Below are 12,698 nucleotides of genomic sequence, written 5' to 3'. Positions count from 1 at the left end.
AGTGCCTTTTCAGGAGGAAAAAACAAAGAACTTGAAGTGTGTCCATTATTGATTTGGCTTAGATCATGTAATGCTACTTATTATGTTGATTTTAAGGGACAATTCAAAAACAAGAAAAGTTGAGCAGAAAAATTAAAAGATATATAAAATTGTCTTGCCTGGTTATCAGAACACCACTTATTTGGGTTCCTAAAGCTACCAGAATGCAGCTGCGAGAGCAGTCATGGGATTTCCCAAATATGCCCATGTTACACCAACACTCTGCAGTCTGCATTGGTTGCCGATCAGTTTCCGGTCACAATTCAAAGTGTTGGTTATGACCTATAAAGCCCTTCATGGCACCGGACCAGATTATCTCAGGGACCGCCTTCTGCTGCACGAATGCCAGTGACCAGTTAGGTCCCACAGAGTGGGCCTTCTCCCGGTCCCGTCAATTAAACAATGTCGTTTGGCGGGACCCAGGGGAAGAGCCTTCTCTGTGGCCGCCCCGGCCCATTGGACCCAACTCCCCCCAGAGATTAGAATTGCCCCCACCCTCCTTGCCTTTCGTAAGCTTCTTAAAACCCACCTTGGCTGTCAGGCATGGGGGAACTGAGATATTCTTTCCCCCTAGGCCTTACAATTTACGCATGGTATGTTTGTATGTATGTTTGGTTTTATAATAAGGGTTTTTTTAGTTGTTTAGTATTGGATTGTTACATGCTATTTTTATCACTGTTGTTAGCCACCCCGAGTCTGCAGAGAGGGGCGGCATACAAATCCAATTAATAATAATAATAATAATAATAATAATAATAATAATAATAATAATAATAAAATTACGTTCTAGAATAACCACAATAGGTATTGATGTAGACCTAACATCTACACTTTTTTATAATTCTTAGTTTGCATCCTTTTTGAAAGGATGTTGCTGTCTATTCAGAGTCTTCTTCCTTTTAGCTAAGTGTAGTATCCGTATTTTTGTAATTGGTTTTCTCAGATCAATCATATTAAGAGGTTGTGTTTCATGGAACTACTGCAATGATTCAATAAGTAGAAGGTCAAAAGCTTTTTACCAACATACATATTCCAAATATTTAATGGCAATAAATAAAACAGTACAAATTCCTTTTTTTAAGTTATGACTGATTTCCAAAATAACAAAACAAACCTGCTCTTTGTTGGCATAATTGGAGTGTGTCAGTTCATTGAGCTTTACTTTAGGTTTATCCTAAGGTTTACTTTTGATTTATCTTAAGGTTGCAAACAGGATGTATGCTACAAGGGTGTGGGGTGGGAGGGAGTAGATACTCATAAATCGGAGGTGTGTTTTGTTTAGTGGGAAAGACATCATTTGGTGCCAGGTCTCTGTGCAGTGCAGTGCAATGAGCCAGAGAATCTACTCCTTTTTCAGTTAATTAGCTGAATGTTGTATAGTTAATAAGGAAGAGCCAGGTGCAGTCATTCAACAGTGAAAATACAGATAATGACTATCCAGCTGCTTCATTCATTGCATACCAGCTTTCCTGTGTACTGATGGATGAAGGGTGGCCTAGAAGAAATAATTTTAGCCCTATGGTGCTCTATTTTCTCAAAAAGAAAGAACCAAACAAGAAACATAAAGACTTTCTGGGCTATTTTAATACTCGCACTGGGACAGCTTGATTTCTCTTTCATCCTTGTTAAACATAGGATGTGTGTGTGTGTGTGTGTGTGTGTGTGTGTGTGTGTGTGTGTGTGTGTGTAGGGGGGGGGGAGAATCAGCATCAAAATCCTCTAAGTTCCAGGATGCCCTGCTTATTTGACAAGCAAGGTTCTTATTTCAACCGCTGGGGAGAGTGTTGAGTTTGCGCAGTGGGAAAATAAAAACAAGAAGATTGGACTTGTTGTCAATATGAAATGCAAAAAAAAAAACCCAAACCCCAAGCAGACTTCCTAGCTGTAATGACATGTTTTTACTGTACAAACCTCATTGTAACAAATCTGCAGTGGTGGACTCCACTTATCCACATGCTGGTGCGCTGTGCATGCATCCTGCTGAGTCAAGTACCTGCACACACCCACACATGTGTCCCCTTGTGCAATTTCGCTTCTGCGCATGTGCAGGGAGCAAAAATGTGTTGAAATCCCGCAAGGAGATGCTTGTGCATGCCCAATTCAGCAATATTTTTGCTTCCATGCCCTCTTTTCTGTCTCCCTCTCCTTCTTCCACTCTCTTTCCAAGAGGAACCATTTATTTCAGCAAAAAAAAAATTGCTGAAATCACACGTGCACAAGAACCCCCTCACGCGATTTTGCTTCTGCGCATGCGCCGGAGGCAAAAAAGGCTCAATAATTCAGGAGAAAAAGATGGTGCCGCCCGCCAGGTCAGCAAAGGCGGCACCGGCGGCATCGCACGCAAATTATTATTATTATTTATTCGATTTTTATGCCGCCCTTCTCCTTAGACTCAGGGCGGCTTACAACATGTTAGCAATAGCACTTTTTCACAGAGCCAGCCTATTGCCCCCACAATCTGGGTCCTCAATTTACCCACCTCGGAAAGATGGAAGGCTGAGTCAACCTTGAGCCGGTGGTGAGATTTGAACCGCTGACCTACAGATCTACAGTCAGCTTCAGCACCTTGCAGTACAGCACTCTACCTGCTGCGTCATCCCGGCTCTTATATTACTCTTATATTATATTAAATTGCACAATCTGCTAGCTGCTACCAGAATGGAGTTTCAGGACATACCAGTAGCAGCCCACCATTGGACTATTTCTATAGAGATCCCCATAGTGTTACATGAGTTTCTTTAAACTTTTAATTTTCTTGAATTTAGGAAGACTTTTCCTAGGAAATGCAGTTAACATTGGATTCCCAATGTTATCTTAGACATCAGCAGCCCCCCAATTTAAAACAGCCATAAGCCTCTTTCAGAAATGAATGTTTCCATCACCATTGGTAGCTGGAGCCATTGAGACAGGAATTGGAATACTTAAACTGCCTTTTTACTATTGTTGATTTTCTCATCTGGTGTGTGCCCCAGAGCATAAGAAAGGAGACAATCCTGTTACGATGATTGAGGATAGCATTTCTCAATCCTAGCAAGTATAAGACATATGGACTTCAACTTTTCTAAGATTAATGGCTGGGAATTTAGGAAGCTAAAGTCCATATAGATAAACACGGATATAGGACAAGCAAAATCTAGACCAGTTTGCTTAGAGGGCCCTCTGCTGGACTAGAAAAAATCTCAATCATGCCTACCTTGGATGATAATTCTATTTATTGGTCTGTGCTGGCTTTTTATTTAAATGAAAACTTTTTGTATGCACTAAAATAGGGAGCTAATGAGAAAAATAGCTAAAATGCAATTTGACCTAATATCATCCTTCCTCAATCACATTCTGGGGCTTATTCAAGTAGTAACCGGCTATTTTATTGATTCATTTGTCTTTTTTTTAAATTAGAATTTCTACTTTTCAAACAAAGGAACGAATGAAAGCAAGGAAATGAATGAGAAAAGCAAAGAAGCATTATTGGAGGTAAATTTATGTTAATGAACTGCTCGTTTGGTTGTAAACCAACTTCTTAAGTTCTTCCTCGTCCCTGAAATAGAATGAAATGTTTCAGTTCTGCATTTGATGCAATACAAAAACAGGAAATTTAGACTTCAGAATTGCATTTTAAAACTCTTTTAAAAATAATGTATCTTCAATATGGGTAATATGAGGAAATTAATTTGAGATGAATTAGAATTGATTCACATGACCATGGAAACTGGTCATGACAGTTTTGTAAGTTTGGGAAACAAATAGATTGTATGATAGATCCATGACAAAGGGCTGATGAGATGTAGCTCAGCCACAAAAGGAATAAGGACAAAAGACATCCCAGAAGTATCTCCCTAGTTCTCTGGGAAGTAAAGACGAAGGAGAGAAGATGTGATTTCATAAATTGCAGTGATATGTTACTGTAACCTTACAATACAAGAAGTATTCATGATTTTGGTTTCTGGCCTAGTTTAGTTTAGTTTATTTAGATTTGTATGCCGCCCCTCTCCGAAGACTCGTGGCGGCTTACAACAATAAAAAACAATGTAACAAATCTAACATTAAAAAGTAATCTAAAAAACCCCAATTTAAGAGACCAATCATACCAACAAACATACCATGTATAAATTCTATAAGCCTAGGGGGAAGGGAGAAAAAAGTTTCAATTCCCCCATGCCTGACAACAGAAGTGGGTTTTAAGGAGCTTGCGAAAGGCAAGGAGGGTGGGGGCAACTCTGATATCTGGGGGGAGCTGGTTCCAGAGGGTCGGGGCCACCACAGAGAAGGCTCTTCTCCTGGGTCCTGCCAAATGACATTGTTTAGTCGACGGGACCCGGAGAAGGCCAACTCTGTGGGACCTAACCGGTCGCTGGGATTCGTGCAGCAGAAGGCGGTCCCGGAGATATTCTTGTCCGGTGCCATGAAGGGCTTTATAGGTCATAACCAACACTTTGAATTGTGACCGGAAACTGATTGGCAACCAATGCAGACTGCGGAGTGTTGGTGTAACATGGGCATGCCTTGGGAAGCCCATGATTGCTCTCGCAGCTGCATTCTGCACGATCTGAAGTTTCCGAACACTTTTCAAAGGTAGCCCCATATAGAGAGCATTACAGTAGTCGAGCCTCGAGGTGATGAGGGCATGAGTGACTCTGAGGAGTGAGTCCCGGTCCAGATAGGGCCGCAACTGGTGCACCAGGCGAACCTGGGCAAACGCCCCCCTCGCCACAGCTGAAAGATGTTTCTCTAATGTGAGCTGTGGATCGAGGAGGACGCCCAGGTTGCGGACCCTCTTTGAGGGGGTCAGTAATTTCCCCCCCCCCCAGGGTTATGGACGGACAGATGGCATTGTCCTTGGGAGGCAGAACCCACAGCCACTCCATCTTATCCGGGTTGAGCTTATTTATTTATTTTATTTATTTATTTATTATTTAGATTTGTATGCCGCCCCTCTCCGGGTCTGTCTGGATGGGTGTCTGTTGACACCCATCCAGTCCCCAACAGCCTCCAGGCACCGGCACATCACTTCCACTGCTTCGTTGACTGGACATGGGGTGGAGATGTATAACTGGGTACCATCCGCATACTGATGATACCTCACCCCATGCCCCTGGATGATCTCACCCAGCGGTTTCATGTAGATATTAAATAGCAGGGGGGAGAGGACCGACCCCTGAGGCACCCCACAAGGGAGTAACCTCGAGGTCGACCTCTGGCCCCCCACTAACACCGACTGCGACCGACCGGAGAGGTAGGAGAACCACTGGAGAACAGTGCCTCCCACTTCCAACCCCTCCAGTCGGCGCAGAAGGATACCATGGTCGACTACATTAAAGTAGTGACAGGCATATTCAAAGATATGGAAATTTGCCATCTCATTCCAGATACATAAGGAACACCCAGGCCTTCCTAAAGGTCTGGATTTTTGCTTACCTTCACCAAATTAAAGGGAACGTTCACTAATTACTGTCAGGCTTGTTAAAATAATTATTTACCTTCTCACATAATTAAAGCTCAAATCAAAATGTTCAATTTTACAAGCATACACATTTAATAAATAAGTAAATTTGTTAACTTGGTTTAAAAGCTGTTTATTCAATTTAACATTTATTGCCTCATTATAAGCTCTGTCTTGTCAGTGTTTTAACTATGAGACTGCTCTGAAAAAGCTTCATGTACTCAAAAACCCAAAGGGGTTCTTTTCAAGCTTGAGTTTGGGAGGTGGTAAGTACAACTGCTTGCAGTTCCAAAATGCATGGTGCACGTGTCTGTTTTTAATACTTGGGTCTGTGTGTGCTTCACGTTAGGAAACTTTCTTCTTACTCCAGTTGTTTGCCCACCTGGTGACTGGATACTTTTGGACTCTGCAGTCTAAGTTATAGAAGCCTTGCTTTTCTTACAGAACAATGGTGCCCTCCAGTTGTTTCAGATTGTACCTGCCATACTATAAATTATTATGAGAATTGAGGAGAGAGATAGTTCAAAACAGAGAGGGGGCCTAACTTGCAGATCATTTTGGAAGGACCAGCATTCCGTCCTTGGTATCTCTGTGTAATATTCCTGGAGACAATAATTTGGCAAATTAACTAGTACTGTATAGACTTTTAGGAAATTTGGGAGAACTGCCCTAACCTGTGTGAGCCTGATGAGAATTACTTTAAAGCACTGCTTCTCAAATAGTAAGGCGAGTCCCTCCGGGGGGGGCGCCAAGCAATGCCAGGGGCGGCATGTGACCCAGGGAATGCGCTGGGAGGGGGGGGTTGCCACAGGGAGTTTGGTTTTTTTGCACCAAACAATAGCACACAGCACAGATCAGGAGATATGAAGTGCAGATAACAAACTCTTAAGAGATACCATGGAAAAATATTTAACAGGGATTAAAAGAAAGGAGAAGAGAGAGAGAGAGATGGCGATAATGAGACAAATGTAAGTCTCCTAAACCAAGGAAATATGATAAGGAAGCAAATGTAGTGCTTGGTTTCATTGTGATTACGGTGGGAGACGAGGAAAGACCGGTATGTTTACTGTGCCTAAAAATGTTGACAACAGACAGCATGAAGCCAAATAAATTAAGGCGTCACTTAAACACATTACACCCCAATCACACTTATAATCCGTTTGAACTTTTTCGGCAAAAATGTGACAAATATTGCAAACTATCGTCCGGGCAGAGAGTTGGGGGGCATGAAATGTTTCATTCTTCCGGGGGGGGGGGGGGGGGCGTAATAGAAAATAATTGAGAAGCACTGCTTTAAAGCTATGCCACCCAAAGTTTTTAGCTCAAATTTAGCCACTGGTCTTCAACAGGTCCGACACCTGTTGAAGGAAGTTGTTCACCTGTTTAGGGAATCAAGCATTACCCTGTTTCTGATGGCAGTGAAAGAAAAGCTGATGGAATGAATGGAAACTCAGGCTTTTGGAAGCCAAACTGAAACACACTTGGCTTATCCACTTGCTGGTCGCATCTCACCACTTTTTCCCTCTTCAGGAAAGCTTCTGTGGTACATCTGTTATTGTGCCAGATGTTGAAGGTGCCCTTTACTTAAAGGAAGATGGAAAGAAGTCCTGGAAGAGGCGCTATTTTCTACTACGAGCTTCAGGCATTTATTATGTCCCCAAAGGAAAGACCAAGGTCAGGCATATCAAAGGAATGTGGGGGGTTTTAATTTAAAAAAAAAAATTTAAATACATATAAACACACACAACATACAGTACAAAACACAAACGTTTAAAAAGAAAATTGGATAAATGTGAAACACATCTGTATAACGGTATTAACTATTTATTCATTCTGTTGCATATTTTAAATAATAGATAAATATTTTTTTTCCTTAAAGAATTATAATCTTAATTAGTATAAATAATCTTAGATCTCCATATTTCCATTAAAACATTAAACTTTTTTACCAGGCAATTGGTGTTTTGAAGCGTTAAAGCAATTTGTAAAAGGGAAGGCGTAAGATGTCTCCATGTAACCGTTGAGGAAGTCCCCCTTAGAACTGCTGTTTGGCCAAATGCAGAGAATAGGATGGCAGAATTCCTTTGATGCTCATTCCTTTTATAGACTACTATTTTGTTTTTCAGAATTGCATTTTAAAAAATTTCAGTCATGTAAAGAAATAACATCATTTGTATTTATTATTAGATTTGTATGCCGCCCCTCTCTGAAGACTCGGGGCGGCTAACAACAATATAAAAAGACAATGTAAACAAATCTAATATTAAAAACAATCTTTAAAAACCCAATTTAAAGAACCACTCATACATACAAGCATACCATGTATAAATTCTATAAGCCTAGAGGGAAGGGAAATTTCAATTCCCCCATGCCTGACGACAGAGGTAGGTTTTAAGGAGCTTGCGAAAGGCAAGGAGGGTGGGGGCAACTCTGATATCTGGGGGGAGCTGGTTCCAGAGGGTCGGGGCCGCCACAGAGAAGGCTCTTCTGGGTCCCGCCAAACGACATTGCTTAGTCGATGGGACCCGGAGAAGGCCAACTCTGTGGGACCTAACCAGTCACTGGGATTCGTGCGGCAGAAGGCGGTCCTGGAGATATTCTGGTCCATAGAAAAATAATACAATCGTTTTTGCTTAATTTTATAGAAATAGAATAAAATGGAATAGCTTTGCATGTCAAACTATAGACAAGAAAGCTACCATTGTTTGAGCAAGGCCAAAGAGATAATTATTTTATTTATTTGCTTATTTGTTTATTTGTTTATTCAATTTCTATGCCGCCCTTCTCCTGAGACTCGGGGCGGCTTACAACAATGGTAATATAAACATGTTAGGAATCTTAAGTAAAATTACAATCTAAAAATCCCCATAGCTAAAAGTTAAACAAACACATTCATACATCATACATTCATTCATTCATTGGCTGGGGCAAGATATTAAAATTAGCCCAGGAGCTGCTTCTGTTTAGCTCCTCCTCTTTTCTATAGATCCTTCCAGAAAGCATTCTGAAATCTTACATAGATGCATATTTTTCCTTAGTGGTTTTTTATCCATTGGCTTAAATCAAAGGTGTCAAACTTGTGCGTCATGGCAGTGTCATGTGACATATCAGGATTTTTTTTTCCCCTTTGCTAAACCGGGCAGGGCCAGCACGTGACTTATCTTGGCTGCAGGCCACAAGTTTGGTACCCTTTGCCTAAATCATACAGTGGCATGTGGCATTAATCACATCAAAGTGGCTGCCATGGCCATGATCCCCTTTTGTGACTTGACAAGCAAAATCAGTGGGGAAGCCATTAAGATTCACTTAAAAACTGTACGACTAACGAAACAGTGATTCATTTAACAACTTCGGCAAGAAAGGTCATAAAACGGAGCAAAATGCATTTAACTAATGTCTCACTGAGCAACAGAAATGTTGGATTCAATTGTGGTTGTAAGTTGAGGACTACTAGTATACGTACACGAGCCAGAAGACTTTAGGCACTGTTCTGTTTCCATTCAAATTGGTACTTCGTCCACAGATCCTTCACTAGGAAACTTTGTTGCCATGGCAACCCATCAAGAACAGCCAATGTGCATTTTGTGATAGTAGAAACTCTATTTGGCAGGAGTGCAAATTGGCATGGAATGACAAATGAAGTTTTCACCTATTTACAAATAAACTTTTAGCATGCAATATTGAAAAGTCTTCTCCCTATTAATTCTATTCACTTTCCTGAACAGAATTGTAATATTTTTGTGGATTTATTTTTGCAAATGGTAGGTTAATCATTTGCTTCAATTCCTCAGAATAATAATGCTACACACTCCTAATACATTGTATTACAAAAGTTGCATTGCCATTAATTCTCAGATCAATAAGTAGACCAAAAGGTTATCCCAACATGAAAGAGGTGGCCTTCTTTTGAATAAATAGATTGTTATTCTAGTAATTAAAAGTTGTGTTTTTAATTTTTTAGACATCCCGAGACTTGGCTTGTTTCATACAGTTTGAGAACGTAAATGTTTATTATGGCACTCAATACAAAATGAAGTATAAGTCCCCTACTGATCATTGTTTTGTCCTAAAGGTATGTATTACAGAGCATGCACTCTTAATTTACTATGTTGTGTATTGTGTCCTGAGTTACATATGTTGATCATGCATTCCTATAAGGTCTACTCAAAAATAATCCTTGCTGAGTTTAATAAGGTATAAGGGGTAACTGGAGAGAACGGTCAAAAAAGACAATTGGACAGGGGATGAAAGGCACACCAGTGCACTTATGTATGCCCCTTACTGGCCTCTTAGGAACCTGGAGAGGTCCATCGTGGAAAGTCTAAGGGAGAAATGTTGAGGATTAGGGGTTGACACAATTGAGTCCGGCAATGAGTTCCACGCTTCGATAACTCGATTGTTGAAATCATATTTTTTACAGTCAAGTTTGGAGCGGTTCGTATTAAGTTTGAATCTGTTGCGTGCTCTTGTGTTGTTGCGGTTGAAGCTGAAGTAATCATTGACCGATAGGACGTTGCAGCATATGATCTTGTGGGCAATACTCAAATCGTGTTTTAGGCGCCGTAGTTCTAGGCTTTCTAGGCCCAGGATTGTTAGTCTATTTTCGTAGGATATTCTGTTTCAAGTGGAGGAGTGAATGGCTCTTCTGGTGAAATATCTTTGGACTTTTTCAAGGGTGTTGATGTCTGAGATGTGGTATGGGTTCCAGGCAGATGAGCAGTAGTCTAGGATGGGTCTGGCAAAAGTTTTGTAGGCTCTTGTGAGTAGTGTGAGATTGCCTGAGCAGAAGCTGCGTAGGATCAGGTTAAAAACTCTAGAAGCTTTTTTGGCGATATTGTTGCAGTGGGCTTTAGCACTTAGGTCATTCGATATTAGTATTCCAAGGTCTTTTACTGAGTGTGGATTGGCAGTGAGAGATTGTTTATTCAGTTTGTATGTTCAATTTATAATTATAATTATGACTGTATGTATAGACATTCCTGACAAGTCTCCTTCCCAGCTAAATGCGTATGTAAGATTGCATCTTACAGCCAGAGTGCAATTCTTCTAATTTTTCAGAAGAAAAACTTTTTCAGTAGCCACATAAGGGTTTTGATAAGGAGATTATTATAATTTTAAGAAATGTGTTTGTGTTAGGACCACTGCTAGCTCATTCGTAAATCATCTATTGATAAGTTACATTGCAAGGTTTGTGGATGATGCTAAATTATTCAGCATAGTGAAAGACCAAAAGCCATTCATTTTCCAAATTGAATGAATGAACCATATTTTGGCATACCATTGAAGCATGGTGGAGCAAACAATCTACTTTGGGGTAGAGATGAACTGTTATCCATGTGTGTGGCAGCTGTGAAAAAGTAGATTCCATGTCAGGGTTCATTAGGAAAGAAATGGAAATGGCAGCAGAACCAATTATTCAAGAACTGGGGAGTTCCTCTTCACTGATTGCATTCACACACAAATTATGTGGCCATTTAGAGGGGATATTTTAATTTGGATTCCTGCACTCATCGAGGCTTTGAACTGCAGAGAGCAAATAGTCCCTTCCAGTTCTCTTGAGTCCATGGGAAGGATCAGCCTTTGAAGAAAAGGTTCATATTGGACGTTTTAGATTTTTAAATTGTGGGGGTGGAGAGAATGAGTGAGAGGAAATATGGTAGGAGTTATAAAACTTTGCATGTATTGAGAAAAAGGTAAGTGTTTTCCGTCCTCTCTCTTGCTCACCATATTTAATCCAAATATTACAAAATAATTCTGGGTAACAGGATAAGCCAAGGGAGATACATCCTACGTTCTTAGTTACACAACAGCAGTTGCTCTTCCCTAAGATGTGCTTAATAACCAATAACTTTGATAGCGTCAAAGTTATTTGAAAGAAATAACTTGTGCGTGGAAGGGAAAGTCATCATGGTTACATGCTCTTTAGGTAACTTATAAGAAATGTAAGCCCTGAGCTCCTAAATTTGATTTTACAGAAGGGGATATATGAATGTAACTGATACATGCAAACCTTTGCTTACAAAAAATGAACTTGCTGAAACTGAACCATTTGGGACAGTGTTTCTCAATGTCATGGTGATTGGGAAATACGGGGAGTTAAAGTCCATCTAAAATTGTTGAAATTGATAAACACTAAATATCCCTCATAAGCAGCCATATTTTCTACCATGGTTTCAAATGTTTAGTTTTAATCTTCAATCTAGTTGACTGTTTAAAGGCAGTTTGACTGAATTATTATGAATTTCCCAGTTTTAAGATTTGAAAGAGAGAATCTTTTAAGTCTTTTGTCCTTTTATGGATTGCTTGGTACAGATTCATGGGAAAGGGTCCTTTTTTAAAATTAAATTCCAGGATATGATCCCTGTGAGGTTGTTTCCCACTCCATGCTTTCAGAAAGGGCATTCATTTTATTATTATTATTATTATTATTATTATTATTATTATTATTATGTATTAGATTTGTATGCCGCCCCTTTCCGCAGACTTTGATCTTCAGAGTTTGTTTAAGCAACTTTCCGTCTGGTTTTCAGAAATTATATCCTTTCATATATAATATAGTATTATATAATGCAGAGGTCCCCAACCGCCGGTCCGCGGACCGGGCCGTTGGGGTTTTCCAGCCGGTCCGCAGCGCCGCTGCCCTCCCGGCAGAGGACATTATGCAGGACAGGGTGGGGCGTCGGGCAGGGCGGGGAGAATCAGGAGGCTCCTTTGGCGGCTGGGGGCTGCCTGGCTTTGTGATTTTGGCTGGGGGGGAGTTAGGCAGCTGTGGCAGCTGCTGCAAGAGGCTTCCGCGCCGCTCTGTCCCACTCATCGCCCGTATCCAGCAGATAGGCTTTGAGTTTTTGGCTGGGGGGGGACTTAGGAAGGTCCTACTTCTCCCCCCCCCAGCCAAAAACTCAAAGCCTATCTGCTGGATACGGGCGATGAGCGGGACGAGCGGTGCCGAAGCCGGTGGCTGTGGCAGCTGCTGCAAGAGGCTTCCGCACCGCTCTGTCCCACTCATCGCCCGTATCCAGCAGATAGGTTTTGAATTTTTGGCTGGGGGGGGGAGAAGTAGGACCTTCCTAACTCCCCCCCCCCAGCCAAAATCACAAAGCCAGGCAGCCCCCAGCCGCCAAAGGAGCCTCCTGATTCTCCCCGCCCTGTGGAGAAGTGTGGAGGGCTGCGTCACTAAGCTCCACCCCTCCATAACCCCACCCCCATTTGACCAAAGCCCCCC

General features: G+C 41.3%; 1 protein-coding gene across 1 annotated transcript in view; it reads left to right on the top strand.

Annotated features, from left to right (window-relative positions):
• Nucleotides 1–12,698, top strand: part of APBB1IP (amyloid beta precursor protein binding family B member 1 interacting protein) — a 72,694-nt gene that overhangs the window by 44,916 nt on the left and 15,080 nt on the right. Inside the window, exons 8-10 of the mRNA XM_070728232.1 lie at nucleotides 3,436–3,510; nucleotides 7,007–7,150; nucleotides 9,438–9,548. Coding sequence (XP_070584333.1) covers nucleotides 3,436–3,510; nucleotides 7,007–7,150; nucleotides 9,438–9,548 — 330 coding nt within the window. The remainder of the gene's footprint in view (nucleotides 1–3,435; nucleotides 3,511–7,006; nucleotides 7,151–9,437; nucleotides 9,549–12,698) is intronic.

The sequence above is a fragment of the Erythrolamprus reginae genome, chromosome Z (assembly GCF_031021105.1).
Source record: "Erythrolamprus reginae isolate rEryReg1 chromosome Z, rEryReg1.hap1, whole genome shotgun sequence".
Classification (NCBI taxonomy): Eukaryota; Metazoa; Chordata; class Lepidosauria; order Squamata; family Dipsadidae; genus Erythrolamprus; species Erythrolamprus reginae.
This window is presented reverse-complemented; position numbering and strand designations above follow the sequence as displayed.